The sequence below is a fragment of the Lipotes vexillifer genome, unplaced genomic scaffold (assembly GCF_000442215.2).
Source record: "Lipotes vexillifer unplaced genomic scaffold, Lipotes_vexillifer_v1.1 scaffold1223, whole genome shotgun sequence".
NCBI classification, from domain to species: domain Eukaryota; kingdom Metazoa; phylum Chordata; class Mammalia; order Artiodactyla; family Lipotidae; genus Lipotes; species Lipotes vexillifer.
In genome coordinates, this window is record NW_006795957.1 from 576,933 (window position 1) to 591,616 (window position 14,684).

The 14,684-nt window shown below is 54.0% G+C and overlaps 2 protein-coding genes across 3 annotated transcripts in view; both read left to right on the forward strand.

Annotated features, from left to right (window-relative positions):
• Window positions 1-5,916, forward strand: part of PTPRH (protein tyrosine phosphatase receptor type H) — a 15,203-nt gene extending 9,287 nt beyond the window's left edge. Inside the window, 8 exon segments of the mRNA XM_007472322.1 lie at window positions 2,227-2,317; window positions 2,981-3,071; window positions 3,337-3,413; window positions 3,511-3,645; window positions 4,012-4,134; window positions 4,343-4,503; window positions 5,548-5,683; window positions 5,791-5,916. Coding sequence (XP_007472384.1) covers window positions 2,227-2,317; window positions 2,981-3,071; window positions 3,337-3,413; window positions 3,511-3,645; window positions 4,012-4,134; window positions 4,343-4,503; window positions 5,548-5,683; window positions 5,791-5,916 — 940 coding nt within the window.
• Window positions 5,917-7,141: 1,225 nt separating this feature from the next.
• Window positions 7,142-13,641, forward strand: SYT5 (synaptotagmin 5). Of its 2 annotated transcripts, XM_007468018.1 has the most exons (9): window positions 7,142-7,199; window positions 8,310-8,412; window positions 8,979-9,151; window positions 10,801-10,920; window positions 11,030-11,197; window positions 11,522-11,689; window positions 11,985-12,102; window positions 12,384-12,517; window positions 13,065-13,641. In XM_007468018.1, the coding sequence occupies exons 2-9, from the start codon at window positions 8,334-8,336 to the stop codon at window positions 13,263-13,265; spliced, it is 1,161 nt and encodes a 386-aa protein (XP_007468080.1). In that variant the 5' UTR covers window positions 7,142-7,199; window positions 8,310-8,333; the 3' UTR covers window positions 13,266-13,641. The 2 variants fall into 2 exon arrangements, with proteins under 2 accessions (XP_007468080.1, XP_007468081.1); XM_007468019.1 differs by lacking the exon at window positions 7,142-7,199 and having other exon boundaries at window positions 8,334-8,412; window positions 11,988-12,102; window positions 13,065-13,265.
• The last annotated feature ends 1,043 nt before the right edge of the window (window positions 13,642-14,684 follow it).

A 14,684-nucleotide genomic window follows, 5' to 3' on the forward strand; every position in this document is an offset into this window, starting at 1 on the left:
GGAAAGAGGAGAGGGGAGAGATACAGCACAGAGGGAAGAACCATGGCTAGAGAGGGCCACAGGGAATTGGGGCCCAGAGAAGGGCAGTGGTCCTAAGTGGGAGAAGAAATACCCTTTCCTTTTTTTTGAGTCAAAACAAATTTTGATTGTGGTTAAAAAAAAAAAACAAATAACCTCCAAATAACAAATTTACCACCTCAACCATTTTTAAGTGTGCAGTTCGGTGGCATTAAGTCCATTCACATTGTTGTGCAACCATCACCACCATCCATCCATAGAACTCTTTTTTTGTTTAACTTTATTTATTTATTTATTTTGGTCACGCCACATGGCTGTGGGATCTTAGTTCCCCGACCAGAGATTGAACCTGTACCCTCAGCAGTGAAATCGCGGAGTCCTAACCACTGGACTGCCAGGGGATTCCCCGTAGAACTCTTTTCATCTTGCAAAACTGAAACTCTGTACACATCAAACACTATCGCCCCATTTCCCCCATCTCCCAGCCCCTGGAAACCACCCTTCTACTTTCTGGTTGTATGAATTTGATGACTGCCTCATATAGGTGGAATCGTATTTGTCCTTTTATTTGTCCTCCTGTGGCTGGCTCATTTCACTCAGCATAATGCCCTCCAGGTTCATCCATGTTGTTGTATGTGTCAGAATTTCTTTCCTTCCTTAGGAAGAATAATATTCCATTGTATGGTTAGGCCAAATCTTCTTTATCCATTCATCTATCAATGGACACTTGGTTTGCTTCCTCTTTTTAGCTACTGTGAATAATGCTGCTATGAACATGGCTGTACAAATATCTGAGACCTTGCTTTCAATTCTTTTGGATATGTACCTACAAATGGAATTGATGAATCAGAAACAAAATCACTAACTTGAAAAGATATCTGCACTCCCATGTTCATAGTAGCATTACCCACAATAGCCAAGATATGGAAACAGCCTAAGTGTCTATCAATGGATGAATGAATAAAGAAGGTGTAATATAGGGCTTCCCTCGTGGTGCAGTGGTTAAGAATCCACCTGCCAATGCAGGGGACACAGGTTCGAGCCCTGGTCCAGGAAGATCCCACATGCCACGGAGCAACTAAGCCTGTGCACCACAACTACTGAAGCCCGTGTGCCTAGAGCCTGTGCTCCGCAACAAGAGAAGCCATTGCAATGAGAAGCCCTCGCACCTCAGTGAAGTGTAGCCTCCGCTCACTGCAGCTAGAGAAAGCCCGTTCACAGCGACAAAAGACCCAACGCAGCCGAAATAAATAAATTAATTTTTTAAAAGGTGTAATATACATATAGAATGGAATATTATTCAGCCATAAAAAAGAATGAAGTAATGCCATTTGTGGCAACATGGATGCACCTTGAGGGCATTATGCTAAGTGAGATAAGTCAGACAGAGAAAGACAAATACTGTATGAGATATCACTTATACAGTAAGTCCCTTACACACAAATGAGTTCCGTTCCAAGACTGTGTTCATAAGTCCAACAAAGTTAGCCTAGGTACCCAACTAACACAATTGGCTATATAGTACTGTACTGTAATAGGTTTATGATACTTTTCACACAAATAATACATAAAAACAAGCAAACACAAAAAAATAAAACATTTTTAATCTTACAGAACAGTACCTTGGAAAGTACAGTAGTACAGTATAACAGCTGGCATACAGGGGCTGGCATTGAGTGAACAGGCAAGAAGAGTTACTGACTGGAGGAGGGAGAGGAGGTGGGAGATGGTAGAGCTGAAGGATCCTCAGCCATAGGAGACAGAGGGCAAGCTGCCATTTCACTCACGCCTTATGTGATTGGACATGCGAACGCACCTTGAAGGTTTGTATGCAGGGGACTTCCTGTGTGTGGACTCTAAAATAAAACTCGAGGGAATTCCCTGGGGGTCCAGTGGTTAGGATTCAGTGCTTTCACTGCCAGGGGCCCGGATTCGATCCCTGGTCGGGGAACTAAGATCCCACAAACTGTGCGGCGTGGCCAAAATTTAAAAATTAAAAAAACCTCGAACTCATAGATACACAGAACAGACTGGTGGTTACCAGAGGCAGAAGGTGAAATGGGTGAAGGTGATCAAAGGTACCAACTTCCAGTTAAAAGATAAATAAGTCCTGGGGAGGTAAAAAAAAGAAAACAAAACACAAAATCCTTTTCTTTTATCCCAAGCGCACAAGGTTAAAGGAGGTTATGTGCCCCTCTTCCCCCACAGCTTCCCAGGGGACATCCTGGCTGAAGACTTTGCCGACCACGTCAGGAAACATGAGAAGGACAGCGGCTGTGGCTTTGCTGAGGAGTACCAGGTCGGGTGAGAACAGAGGGGGCCGAGCCGAGCCCCACGTGCCCACGGAGACCTTTCCACCCCTTTGGGATTGAACAGAAGCAGGGATACATACTTGGTTGGCTCACACAGAAATTCTCAGCCATGATTATCCACCTTCTTGACTCACTGAACTCTTACTGTAGTGTTGGTTGGATGGGTTAATCCTAAAGCAACACCTTGGTTTTCCCCTGGCCCCTCCCCTCTCACCTACCTCTCCAGTCCCCATCCTCCTGCCCTTCCTCCCAAATGCCCCCCGGGGATGGTGCACACACCCGTCCTATTTCTTTCTTTCTTTTTTTAAAAAATAAATTTATTTATTTATTTATTTTTGGCTGCGTTCGGTCTTTGTTGCTGTGTGCAGGCTTCTTCTAGTTATGGCTCATGGGCTTAGTTGCTCCATGGCACGTGGGATCTTCCCAGACCAGGGCTCGAATCCGTGTCCCCTGCATTGGCAGGCAGATTCTTAACCACTGCGCCACCAGGGAAGTCCTACTCGTCCTATTTCTGTAGGTGCTACAGAATTCCAGGGTGTAAGGGGTGAGTGGGGTGGCCCTTAGGAAGGCGGAGGGAGCAACGCGGGTATCCCTGGGGGAGGGCAGAGAAAATCCAGCATCTGTGCACCCTCCCCTCGCTTCGCCCCCAGCAGCCGGCCCCGGAGGACCACAGCCAGTCCCAGACGGTGGCCTCAGCTCCGGAGAACAGCGCCAAGAACCGTTACAGAAACGTGCTGCCCTGTGAGTCACGAGCCTCTGCTGACTTTGTTATCAGCCATGACTTTGTCAACATCCCAGGCCTGACCCTTGCCCCTTATTACCCGTGAGGAACAAAGCTCTTGCCCCCATGAGCTGAGAAACCCCAGGCCGGCTCCTCCTGCCCGAGGTCCCTCAGACCCTCTCCCAGCTCCCCTTGTCTGTGTGCAGCGTGACGTGTCGGCGTGACCTCTATCCCCGGGTCTCCCACCCTGCCCCCTGCATCGCTAATGCTGGCCTCTTCCCCTAGATGACTGGTCCCATGTGCCCCTGACGCCCCTCCCTGGGGAGCTGGGCTCTGAATACATCAACGCCAGCTGCATCCCTGTAAGACTGCGGTTGGGAGCCAGGAGGATGCTGAATGAGCCTTGGAAGACAAGGGCCAGATGAGGCGGGACGTGACCTACCTGTTTTCCTCAACCAGGGTCTCTGGAGCCTCCGGGAGTTCATTGCAGTCCAGGGCCCCCTTCCCCACACTGTGGGCGACTTCTGGTGCCTGGTGTAGGGGCAGCGGAGCCCCACACTGCTCATGCTGACCAACTGCGTGGAGTCTGCCCAGGTGAGAGGACACCTGGGTCCTGGGTGCTGACCCCTGAGCTCCAGCCCGTGACCCTGCCCCAGACACTGATCCCAGGGTAGACCTTGACTTAGACCTCACTGATTCCCTCCACCACAGCCCCAACCTTCCTGTCTCCCCCAGTCCACCCATTTGTCCACTTACAGGGTGAAGCTGATCTCAAGGACCTTAGGAAAGAAGAGTCCTCCCGGCTGGGATGAATCTACACCTGGCTGCCCGTGGGTCCTGCCTTGTCACCAGAGCAGGGGGGATTCCCCGGCACTGAATACAAGAGCCACCCTGCGGAGGGGCACCAGGGAGGGTGCTCTGGGGCCCCCTGTACTCTGACCCGCCCCGGTCTTCCCCCAGGTGAAGCATGAGCATTACTGGCCTCTAGACGCCCAGCCCTGCACCCACGGGCACCTACAAGTGAGCCTGGTGGGTGAGGAGGTGATGGAGACCTGGACAGTACGGAACCGGAAGCTCTGGCATGTAAGCCCCCTCCCCACCCCGTCAGCCCCGCCTTGAGCTTCAGCTCCTCCCCCGCGATATTCCAGACAGTCTCCCCCCCAGAGCCCCCCCCCATGAAGTCTAAGCTTGCGCCACTCCCGCAAGGGACCGCAATGTGCCCCAGGGATGTCCCCACCGGTCAGAAGCCAGCCCCCGGGTCCTGAGCTCCCCACAACTACCCTCCGTCTAGATGCAAGAGCAGAAGACTTCATCTGTGCGTCAGTTCCTGTACGTGACCTGGTCAGACCATGGCGTCCCCCACTCCCCAGACCCCTTGCTGGCCTTCTGGAAGATGCTCTGGCAGTGGCTGGACCAGGCCGTGGGGGGAGGCCCGCCCATTGTACACTGCCCGTGAGGACCAGCCAGAGCCCTCTGCCTGTGAGGAAACCGCCCCCTTGGGGCTCAGAAACCAGGGTTCTCTGGGTCCTTAGGAACTTCTAGAGGAGGTGGAGGAGACGGGGAGGGCGGAAGGTGAAGGGGTGGTGACGCAGGTCGAGAATGATGATAAAGGTGAAGAGAGGTAAAGAAAGAAAAAGAGGTAGAGGAGGAGGCATGCGTGGGGAGAAGGAGGGAGGAGGGGTGAAGAGCAGGAGGGAGAGGCAGCCAAAGGTTTTAAGAAACATTTAAAACAGCTCCTTGGGGGCTTCCCTGGTGGTCCAGTGGCTAGGACACAGCACTTTCACTGTCGAGGGCCCAGATCCCACAAGCTTCACAGCGCGGCCAAAAATAAATTTTTTTTAATGAAAAATAAAACGGTCATTTTCATGTTTAAATTTTTTTTTTTTTTTTTTTTTTGGCGATCCGCAGGCCTCTCCCTGTCGTGGCCTCTCCCGTTGCGGACGCGCAGGCTCCGGACACGCAGGCCCAGCGGCCATGGCTCACGGGCCCAGCCGCTCCTCGGCATGTGGGATCTTCCCGGACCGGGGCACGAACCCGTGTCCCCTGCATCGGCAGGCGGACTCTCAACCACTGCGCCACCAGGGAAGCCCTAAATTTTTTGTTTAAATGACAAGCTTGGGAGCTTATCTTCCCGTGTGTGAACCCTAGCTCTGTCACTTACTAGCTGAGTGGCCTGGGACAATCGACTTCACCTCACTCAGCCTCCATTGCCCCGTATGTAAAATGGGCACGCTCAACTAATGGTTCCTACCTCTTAGGAGTGGGAGGAGTGAAAAAAGCACATAAGGCACCTGGAACAGGGCCTAGCAGATAGATAGAACACAGAGCACAGTCATTTGTTATTACTTCCTACTTAATTAAGTAACCCCCACTTAACACTGTAGCCTCCAGAATGGTCTCACTGAATACCCTGACCCCTGGGTGCTCCAAACACAGATCCCTCCAGTCAGCTGAGATTCCCTCTCTCGTGGTCTGACCCTTCTTGTCCCTGCCTAGCGCTGGCGTGGGCCGCACGGGCACCCTCATTGCCCTGGATGTCCTGCTGCGGCAGCTGGAGTGTGAGGGTCTCATGGGGCCCTTCAGCTACATGATGGAGATGTGAGAAAGCCGGCCACATATGGTGCAGACTGAGGTGATGGGGATCCTCGGGCACAGGGTGGGTGGGGTGGGGTGGGGCCCCAGAGGAAAGCAGGCCGAGGCTCAGTAGCGCACCCTCCCCTGCCCGTGCTCTGTCCCCAGGCCCAGTATGTGTTCCTGCACCAGTGCACCCTTAGGTTTCTGCAACAGTCATCCCCAGTGCCCGCTGAGAAGGGGCCCACCTATGAGAACCTGCTTTTCGAGAATGTAGCTCCTACAGAGGCCTAAGTTGTGGGAGGGCTGAGACCCCAGCCCATCTAGACTCAAATTCTGCATCCCTACTTTACCCGAGATACCTGGACCCCTGGGACAGCAGAGGGCTGGGGTCCCACACTCCTGGGCCCTGCAGGAAGAGGGGGCTGGCAGCCTAAATTCCTGCTTTCCGGAAGGGGAGAGAGGTCAGGTGGGGGCCCAGATCCTGGATTTCCAGTTCCTTGAAGAAGGAGAGGGAGGGGATCTAGGATTTCCTTGTTGCTTTTTGAGGGAGGAAGAGGCCGCAGGGTCTCAAGGAAACGAGCTGAATTCTGAGGACGAAAGGAATTAGTGAGTGTCCAGAATTGTGGCCACACCCGAGGCGCCAGGGCAGGCGCGGCAGGATGCTGCCCATATTTTACTCCAGAAACTGAATTGTCAACCTTCGAGGATCTGAGGTTTCCCTGCACCCCACTGCCGGTACATATTTTTTCTTTTATCCCATAATTTATTAACTCACTATTCTCCCCAGAGACGCCTGCCCCATTGGATTTCTGGGTCTGGAAATAATATTGGGGTGGGTTCCTGATGTTTGGGTACTGAGGCCAACGTCCTAGGGAGGAAACTAGAGGGACTCACAATTTGCACCTGAAAAATGTAGGTTTGGACAGTTGAGTCTCTCCGAGAAGGCTGTAGGTCTAGGGTCTGGGCAGTGTGGACTCGCGTCCCTAGAGCTAGGAGCATGGGGGCTTGCCTTCTGGGCCCGGCCTTAGGGGAACCTGGAGGGTGGAGTGAAGTCTGTATCGGATTTGCTGGAGAATTTCACGCTTAGTCTCCTGTCTGGATATCGGAATAGGTGGGTCTCCGGAGAGAGTCTTCTGGGTCCTAGAACCCCATATCCTGGAGCCTGGTTCTATGGACAGTCCCGGGGTCTGGGGTGGGGAGAAGGGGTCTGTATGCCAGGTGGCTGGACTAGAAGTCAGAAAATCCTTGGGACCAGGATAAATATCCGTGGGCGCCCTGGTGGTTCCAGGCTGGGGCGGGACAAGGGCCGGGGCGGGGTTCTCCACCTTCCAAACACGCACGCGCACACACACATACACACTCTCAGGCTTTCTCTCACACACCTATACACGCTCACACACACGCACACGGACACATACACACCCCGGGCCGGCTCCGTTCGGCCGAGCCCCCGCCCCACAGCGCTCCGCGATCAGCACCCGGGACAGCGCCAGCCACACGCGTGCGGGGGCGGGGTCCGGGCGGGGCCGGCGCCTCGGTATCTCTCGGGAGGGTCCTGTCTAGCCACCGAGCAGGTAGGAGCCACTGGAACCCCCTCCCTAAGCCCCATCCTCATTTCCATCCCTAGAGAGATGGTGTGTGTGTGTGTGTGTGTGTGTGTGTGTGCGCGCGCGCGCGTGTGTGTGGTGGCGGGGACACTGGGAGAGACCAGCAGATGGAGTGGGAGGGCTGGAGCCTGAAACGGGGAGAATGGGATTTAGAGACAGGTGTGGAGACAAAGAGCCAGAGGGAAGGGAGGAGCAGGCAGTGGAAGAGAGTGCGAGACCCCGGTAGACTGAGATCAGACAACCCAGACGGAGGAACGGCGAGAAGCCGACGGGGAGAAGGACCTCGATGTGGGGTCGAGAGAGGAATGGAGGCCGAGGCGGCCACGAAGACAGGTGTGAAGACAGAGCTCAGGGTGCGCGGAAGAGACAAACAGGCTGAAAAGGATGTGGGGTCCCAGCCAAGGCAGCACGCCCGCCCCTCACATTCCCCGCAAGAGTGGGAGAGGGAGGGCAGCCTAAGTCTTCACTCCCAGGGCCAGATGTGGAGGGAGGAGCCAGCTGTGGGCTCGTGGACAGACGCATGGGCAAGGCCGCGTCCTCCGCATCTTCTCTTGTCAGGGGTATCCGGGTCTGAGGTCCCAGGTGGGACGGGGAACCGAACCAACTTGCGCCTCTGGGACTCGGCTTCTGTGCGTCAGCCCCGCCCGTTGTCCTGGCAACAGGCCGTTGCCGGGGCAACCAGCCCTCCCTTCCCCCCGCCCTCGCGGAGCCAGCCGTTGCTCTGGGCAACCCGGTGCGCTGGTTCCCACGCCCGCCCTCGCCCACTTCCGGTTCAGGCCCCGGGGAAGGGCAAGGAAGGGACAGAAGTCAGCGGGATTGGATTCCTGGAGGCCTTGGAGGGAGGGGGCGTCCCTTGGGATGAGACTTGGTCCTGGAATCCACCCCCAGCCCTCGCCCTCCGTCGCAGGAAGGCTGAAACAACAACCCCCAGCATGCCTCGCGGCGGTTGGCAGGTTCCCATACGGGACCATACGGCCCAGGGTGCCCATGGGAGTTGGAGTTCCTTGTTGTTCGGATGGCTCGACGGATGCACGGGGTGGGTGTGGGGGGGACTAGAGCATTTGGGTGCCTCCGCAGAAAGAACAGTAAGACCCCGCCGCCATGTTCCCGGAGCCCCCAACACCGGGGCCTCCAGCGACCGACACGCCTCCAGACTCGAGTCGCATCAGCCACGGCCCTGGTGAGCGAAACCCGGGGTGGAGCGGAGGGAAAGCCGGGCTAGTATTCCCAGGGGCGGGGTTCAAACGGGTGTATTCAGGCTGGCGGGCTGGAAAATACGGGTGAGATTATAGTCGGCATCCTGGATTGGAATCTAAATGAAATGAAAAAGGAACAGGTTTGCAAGAAAATCAGGAACCAAATCAAGGGGTGTGGAATGGAATGGAACTGTGGATTGGTGAATTGGAAGGTCCACCTCTCCCTTCTTTTAAAGAGGAAGACTGAGGCCCAGGGAAGAGTTAAGCCTTCTAAAACACAGCGGTTGAGCAAAAAGATTAGAATGGGGTTAGAAGAGGAGGTGGAACTAATCCTAATAGGCAAGAAAACCTAGATGGTGTCAGCCTGCCTTAGGTCTTCAAATAGTTTTATATGTGAGACCAGTTGGAAGGAAAACATGGGAATAAAATGGAATGGAAATGGCTGGAGGAGAAACAAGGCCAGGATTTCAGCTGACACGTGTCATACAGAATGAATCAGCCTTCTTGTCTCTCAGGGCCTCAATGTTTGCTGTTTCCATGTCTTCTGCAGTGCCCCCCTGGGCTCTGGCCACCATCGTGCTGGTCTCAGGCCTCCTCGTCTTCAGCTGCTGTTTCTGTCTCTACCGGGAGCGTTGTCGGAGGCGGATGGGCAAGAAGAGCCAGGCTCAAGCCCAGGTCCACCTTCAGGAAGTGAAGGAGCTGGGCCGGAGTTACATAGACAAGGTGTGGCCTGGCCCAGACCCTCAGCCCTGCTCCTTCCTTCACCCTTACTCCTCTCAATGGCCCAGCAGCCTCAGTCCCTTCTCCATCCCTCCTACACCCGCTGTATTTGCTCATCTCCCTTGTGTGTCTAGCCCTAACCTGGACCTGGGGACCTGGAGATAGACCAGACATTCACAAGAACCTCCAGTCTGATGGGGAAGTCAGATGCTCATGTAGACATTCAAAATACAGAGTGGTATGTGCCACATTAGAGGCAGTACAGGGCATATGGGAGTACAGAGAAACCACCTGACAGCCTAGGCGGTCTGAGAAGGCTTCTGGAGGAGGTGACTTCTGTGTTGAGACCCAAAGGAACTCAGAATTAACTGAGAGCAGAGAGAAGGACATTCTACCTCAAAGGAGGAGCATGTGTTGAGGCCTGGAATCCTGATTCTGAGGGATATTTGGAGAACAAAGAGTCATTCTTCACAATAGCTGGGGTATAGCATACAGATATCCTGTGCTCTAGGGTGAGGTTTCTGGAGAGCTCAGCAGTACCCATGTAATGAAGGTGATTGGGAGCCACAGAAGTTTTGAGTGGGAGAGGCACAAGGTCACATGGGCTTTGGGATGAATCCCCTGGAACCCTTGTGGAGGACAGGTCTGGGGCAAGGAGACAAGGGAGGAGGCTGTATGGCAGCCTTGAGAGGTTGAAGCAAACGCGAGTTGGAAGACGTCGTTGGCGTGGAAAGCTACAGGTGCAAGTATCTGAGCACTGGGCCTCTGAATGCAGAGTGGAATGAGGCTCTCCTGGGAGCCAGAGTCCTAGGTTTCCAACCCAGAGCAACTGGCTCTGTGACCTTGGGAAATTCACTGTTTGTCTCTGAGCCTCAAGTTTGTGGACCATAACTAGTATTTCCTTACCTCCCTTTTCAACAAATAGCTGTTATAATTATTACCCTTAAGGGGTGTCCTTTAGGGCCCTGGTATCCAGTCTCCATCCCTCTCCCCTAACCCAGTGACTCCAAAGACCGTCAGTAGTCAGTATCAGAATCAGTTCAGGTACTTGTTGAAATGCAAATTCTGGATCTTGTGCCAGACCTAAGGAATCAGAATCTCTGAAGTGAAGGCATTTTACCACACTACTCAGGGGAATTCTGATTCACATTGCATTTTGAAAATCGGTGGCTTAGGTTAAGAAGTTTTCTGACTTTGTTGTTCTAGTTTAGAATGGCAAATACACACTAAATATGCCATTTTTCCTCCATATTTTCTGTGCAAGATCACTAATCAATGTGGCAATTTGGACAGTCATCCCAATACATCCATTAATGTGTGAACTAAAATCTGCATCCGTCCTGTAGGCAATGAGACACTGTCAGTGCTTGTTTTTCTAGTCTAGACATGACAAGCACACTGCATGTGTGTCATCACGTCTATGCCCCACCGGTAGCAGGCATCACTAATAAAACACTGACAGACGTACCACACTGTGTTGCCCTGGCTAGTCCCACCTGTGGCAGACATCACTAATCAAACACCGACTCTGCTTAGCTTGCAAGTGTTCAGGTATAGCTGGAGGGATCTGTGAGTCTCCTTTGGCTTCTGCGCCTGGGTGGATATCACTATCAGGGGAAGAGTTCACCTGCCCTTGCCCCTGGCTCCCTAAGGTGCAGCCAGAAGTGGAGGAGCTGGAGCCGACACCATCTGGGCCAGGGCAGCAGGTGGCAGAGAAGCATGAACTAGGACGACTACAGTACTCACTGGATTATGATTTCCAGAGTGGCCAGGTGGGTGTGGAGGAGGGGAGATGCTTTGGAAGGGAGGGTCCCAGGGGTTCTAACTTGGAGGAGGCTCTGGAAGGGAAGCTAAGACTAGGGTCCCCTTATCACTGTACAGCTGCTGGTGGGCATCGTGCAAGCTGAGGGACTGGCAGCCTTGGACCTAGGTGGCTCCTCTGACCCCTACGTGCGGGTTTACCTGCTGCCAGACAAACGGAGGCGGCACGAGACCAGGGTGCATCGGCAGACGCTGAACCCACACTTTGGGGAGAACTTTGCCTTCAAGGTGAGCTCGTGGCCTCAGTGCTTTACGCCCGGCAGCCTGTCCCCAGTCTCTGAAACACTTGGGACCGATATCTTCAGCTTTTACTGGTGGCAGCTACCAGCTCTGGGGACTATTCCACTGGACCCTGCGTTGTCCCTTTGGGGAGCACTACTGGCCCCTGGACTGCTTCGTTGGTCCTTGGGCTGTCCCATTTGGGGTCCATGGACACCCCCCTAACTGTTCCTTGGGACCCTCGCTGCCCCCTCTCATCGCCTTCCACCTGGATGTGCTTTGTCCCACCTCCTACTCTCACCGTGTGCTTTCTTTGCGTCCCCCTCCCCCCAGGTCCCCTACGTGGAGCTGGGGGGCAGGGTACTGGTCATGGCAGTATACGACTTCGACCGCTTCTCCCGCAACGACTCCATTGGGGAGGTGCGGGTCCCCATGAGCTCCGTGGACTTGGGACGGCCAGTGCTGGCCTGGCGGGAGCTGCAGGCGGCTCCCCGGGAGGAGGTGAGCAGGCGTGGCCACGCCCCCACATCTGGACCCGCCCACCTCAACTCCGGGCCAATCAGATCACAGGCCTCCGCGATCCTCCGGGCTCCAGCACTTCCACGTGCTGCAGAAGATTAGCTCCCAGGTCTATCCTGGCGATCAACGCCTCCCCTGGGCAGTCCCCCTCGGATTGTACCAGCCGGGTCTTAACTCTGGACCATACCATTTCAACACGAGGGGGAGGGAAGAAAAATCGCAGAGGGGTTGGATGCGGAGCCCCGGTTCCGGTGATGGGTCCCTCTCCATCTTTTAGCAGGAGAAACTAGGTGACATCTGCTTCTCCCTCCGCTATGTCCCCACGGCCGGGAAGCTCACCGTCATCGTCCTGGAGGCTAAAAACCTGAAGAAGATGGATGTAGCAGGGCTGTCAGGTGTGTGGGAAGCAAGCAAATGGTGGTGGTGATGAGCGGGGGAGGGTCTCTGGCTAAGGTTCTGGCAGTGTCTGGGCCCCGAGGGTCTCATAGGGGAGAGGGAGATCCAGGCTGTCATGGAGGATTTAGATTCTATTTGGGCACAGAGAAAGGGACACCTGAGGGGTCCATGGGCTGTCTCCGTGTTGTTGCAAAGAAGAGTCTCATGCATTCCCCTCAATCTGATCCCTTTGGACTCACCAGAGTGGTGGGGTTATAAGATTCCTCCTCCCTCTCCCCAGATCCGTATGTCAAGGTCCACCTGCTGCAGGGTGGCAAAAAGGTGCGGAAGAAGAAAACGACCATCAAGAAGAATACTCTGAACCCCTATTACAACGAGGCCTTCAGCTTCGAGGTGCCCTGTGACCAGGTCCAGGTGAGCTCAGACCTGCCCATAGCCCCTGCCAGAGCAGCCCTTACCCCGGAGTCCCAGGCCCTTAGAAACCCCCGTTGCTAAGGGAAGGGAGACTCCTTAGCAACCCTGAGAAGCCAGGTCTTGGGGGTCTGATTGTGTTCTCAATCTCAGTTTCTCCCATGAGGACCAGAAAGCCCCACCCACAAGCAAGACCAGGGTGCCCGTTGCCCTCAGGAGCTCTGGTTACTGAGAAAAAGAGACTTCCCCACAACCCTAAGGGCCGGCCCCTCCACCCATTTCAAAGTCTTGAAGATTTGCCCCCCTTAGGAGGCTGACCCTAAGGGGCCTCCTAACAACCCCTGAGCAACGGGGTCCTGAGAGTTTATCTCCGCCCCCCGCCCCCCACCTCCCATCCAAGCTCCAGATGAAGCCTTAGCCCAGGGGCCTAGGAAGACCCCTCAGAATGAGGGTTGCGAGGGAGAGGGTCTCCTTAGCAATGAAATCTGAGTCCCTCACATTACCTCCTTACCCCACTCTCTGTCTCTTCTTCCTCCCCTGCCCACCTCAGAAGGTTCAGGTGGAGCTGACTGTGCTGGACTATGACAAGCTGGGCAAGAACGAGGCCATCGGGAGGGTGGCCGTAGGGGCAGCGGCCGGGGGCGCTGGCCTGCGGCACTGGGCAGACATGCTGGCTAACCCCCGGCGGCCCATCGCCCAGTGGCACTCGCTGCGGCCCCCTGACCGAGTGAGGCCACCGCCAGCACCCTGATCCCCACCCTCAAGCCCCTGACCCCAGACTCCTGTCCAAAGCCACGTCCATGCCCACCTTTAAGCCTTCTCTGAACGCTAACACCCCCCCCACTCTACCCATTCCTGCCTTCTCCCCATCCCCATTATGCCAATCATGATAACCTGCCAACTCCCCCAATATGGCACATGCCCAAAAGCCCCAGGGACCCCTGGAGGAGGGGAGCAGTCTGGGCTCCTGCCATGCCAGGGTCCTGCCCTCTGCTTTGACAATCAGTGATCCCAGCCTACTATCCCCTTGGCTCCCAGTATCCCTTTTCCTGCACAGTATCACCCACTCCTGTCCCCGGTCTGATTCCTGCACTGCTCCTGGGACCAAATAAATACTCAGCAACTTTGCTGGCCTGGACCGGTGCTCCTTGATGGGGGTGGGTAGGGGTGAGGACTGAGAACCCAGGAGGGACCCTCCAGGGGTGGGACCACACAAGGGCAGGGATAGGGCTGCCTATCCTGGAAACACACACGGAAACTCACCCACCCACTCATCCATCCATCCTTTTCACCCACTCACTCTCCCATTCACTCCATCACTTATTCATTCACTCACCCCTCCAAGCTTCAGCTTCCTCACCTGAAAAAAATCATGATAATACTAATACCTACTGTACATTTGCTGTGAGGAGTCAATGAGAATTCACTTAGTTATTCATGAATTTATCTGCTCCCTCACCCATGATTTACATAGATTTTCATACCCATATTTCCCTCCCTCCCTTTCTTTCTTCCTTGCATCATCCATCCTTTCTATATTCCCTGAGGCCCTCTGTGTGCCAGCTTCTGTTGGATGCTGGGGACCCCCAAATAGATGCAAATCCAGACTTTACTTCCAAGCAACTTATTGTCATCAAGGAAACAAAGTAGATATGCACCGTCTAGGAATAAAATCCCCAGAGAATGAGAGAAAGGGCAAGATTTCCTTAGGGAGACACAGTAGTTCCAGCTACACCTCATTCTTTTTTCAACAAATTCTTTCTCTCAGTCTGTATCTAGGAAAGTTGATCATTTTATTGGCTTCTCCCCCATCTCATCCCAGACAGGATTTCAGGTGACGGACAAAGGTCCATGACATTTGGCAAGAGAGCTCTCTGAGCATCAGGTAAAGTGGAAAATGAACCAACAAGTACTGCCATTTGCTAAGGAAAGGGGCAGAACTTACCCCTGAGCTTCCTGGTAGCCAATGGGAAAAGGGAAATCTGATCAGTTACCTAGGTTGTGAGGTCCATGAAGTTTAAAAAATTCCTCCAAAGGAATGCAGTAATTTCTCATGTGTGAGTGAGTGGGGGGCATCTTTATAAAGACAGTACTATGTATATATTATTACTATTACTACTATTACTGCTACTGCTTTTTTTTTTTTTTTTTTTTTTTTTTTTTTTTTTTT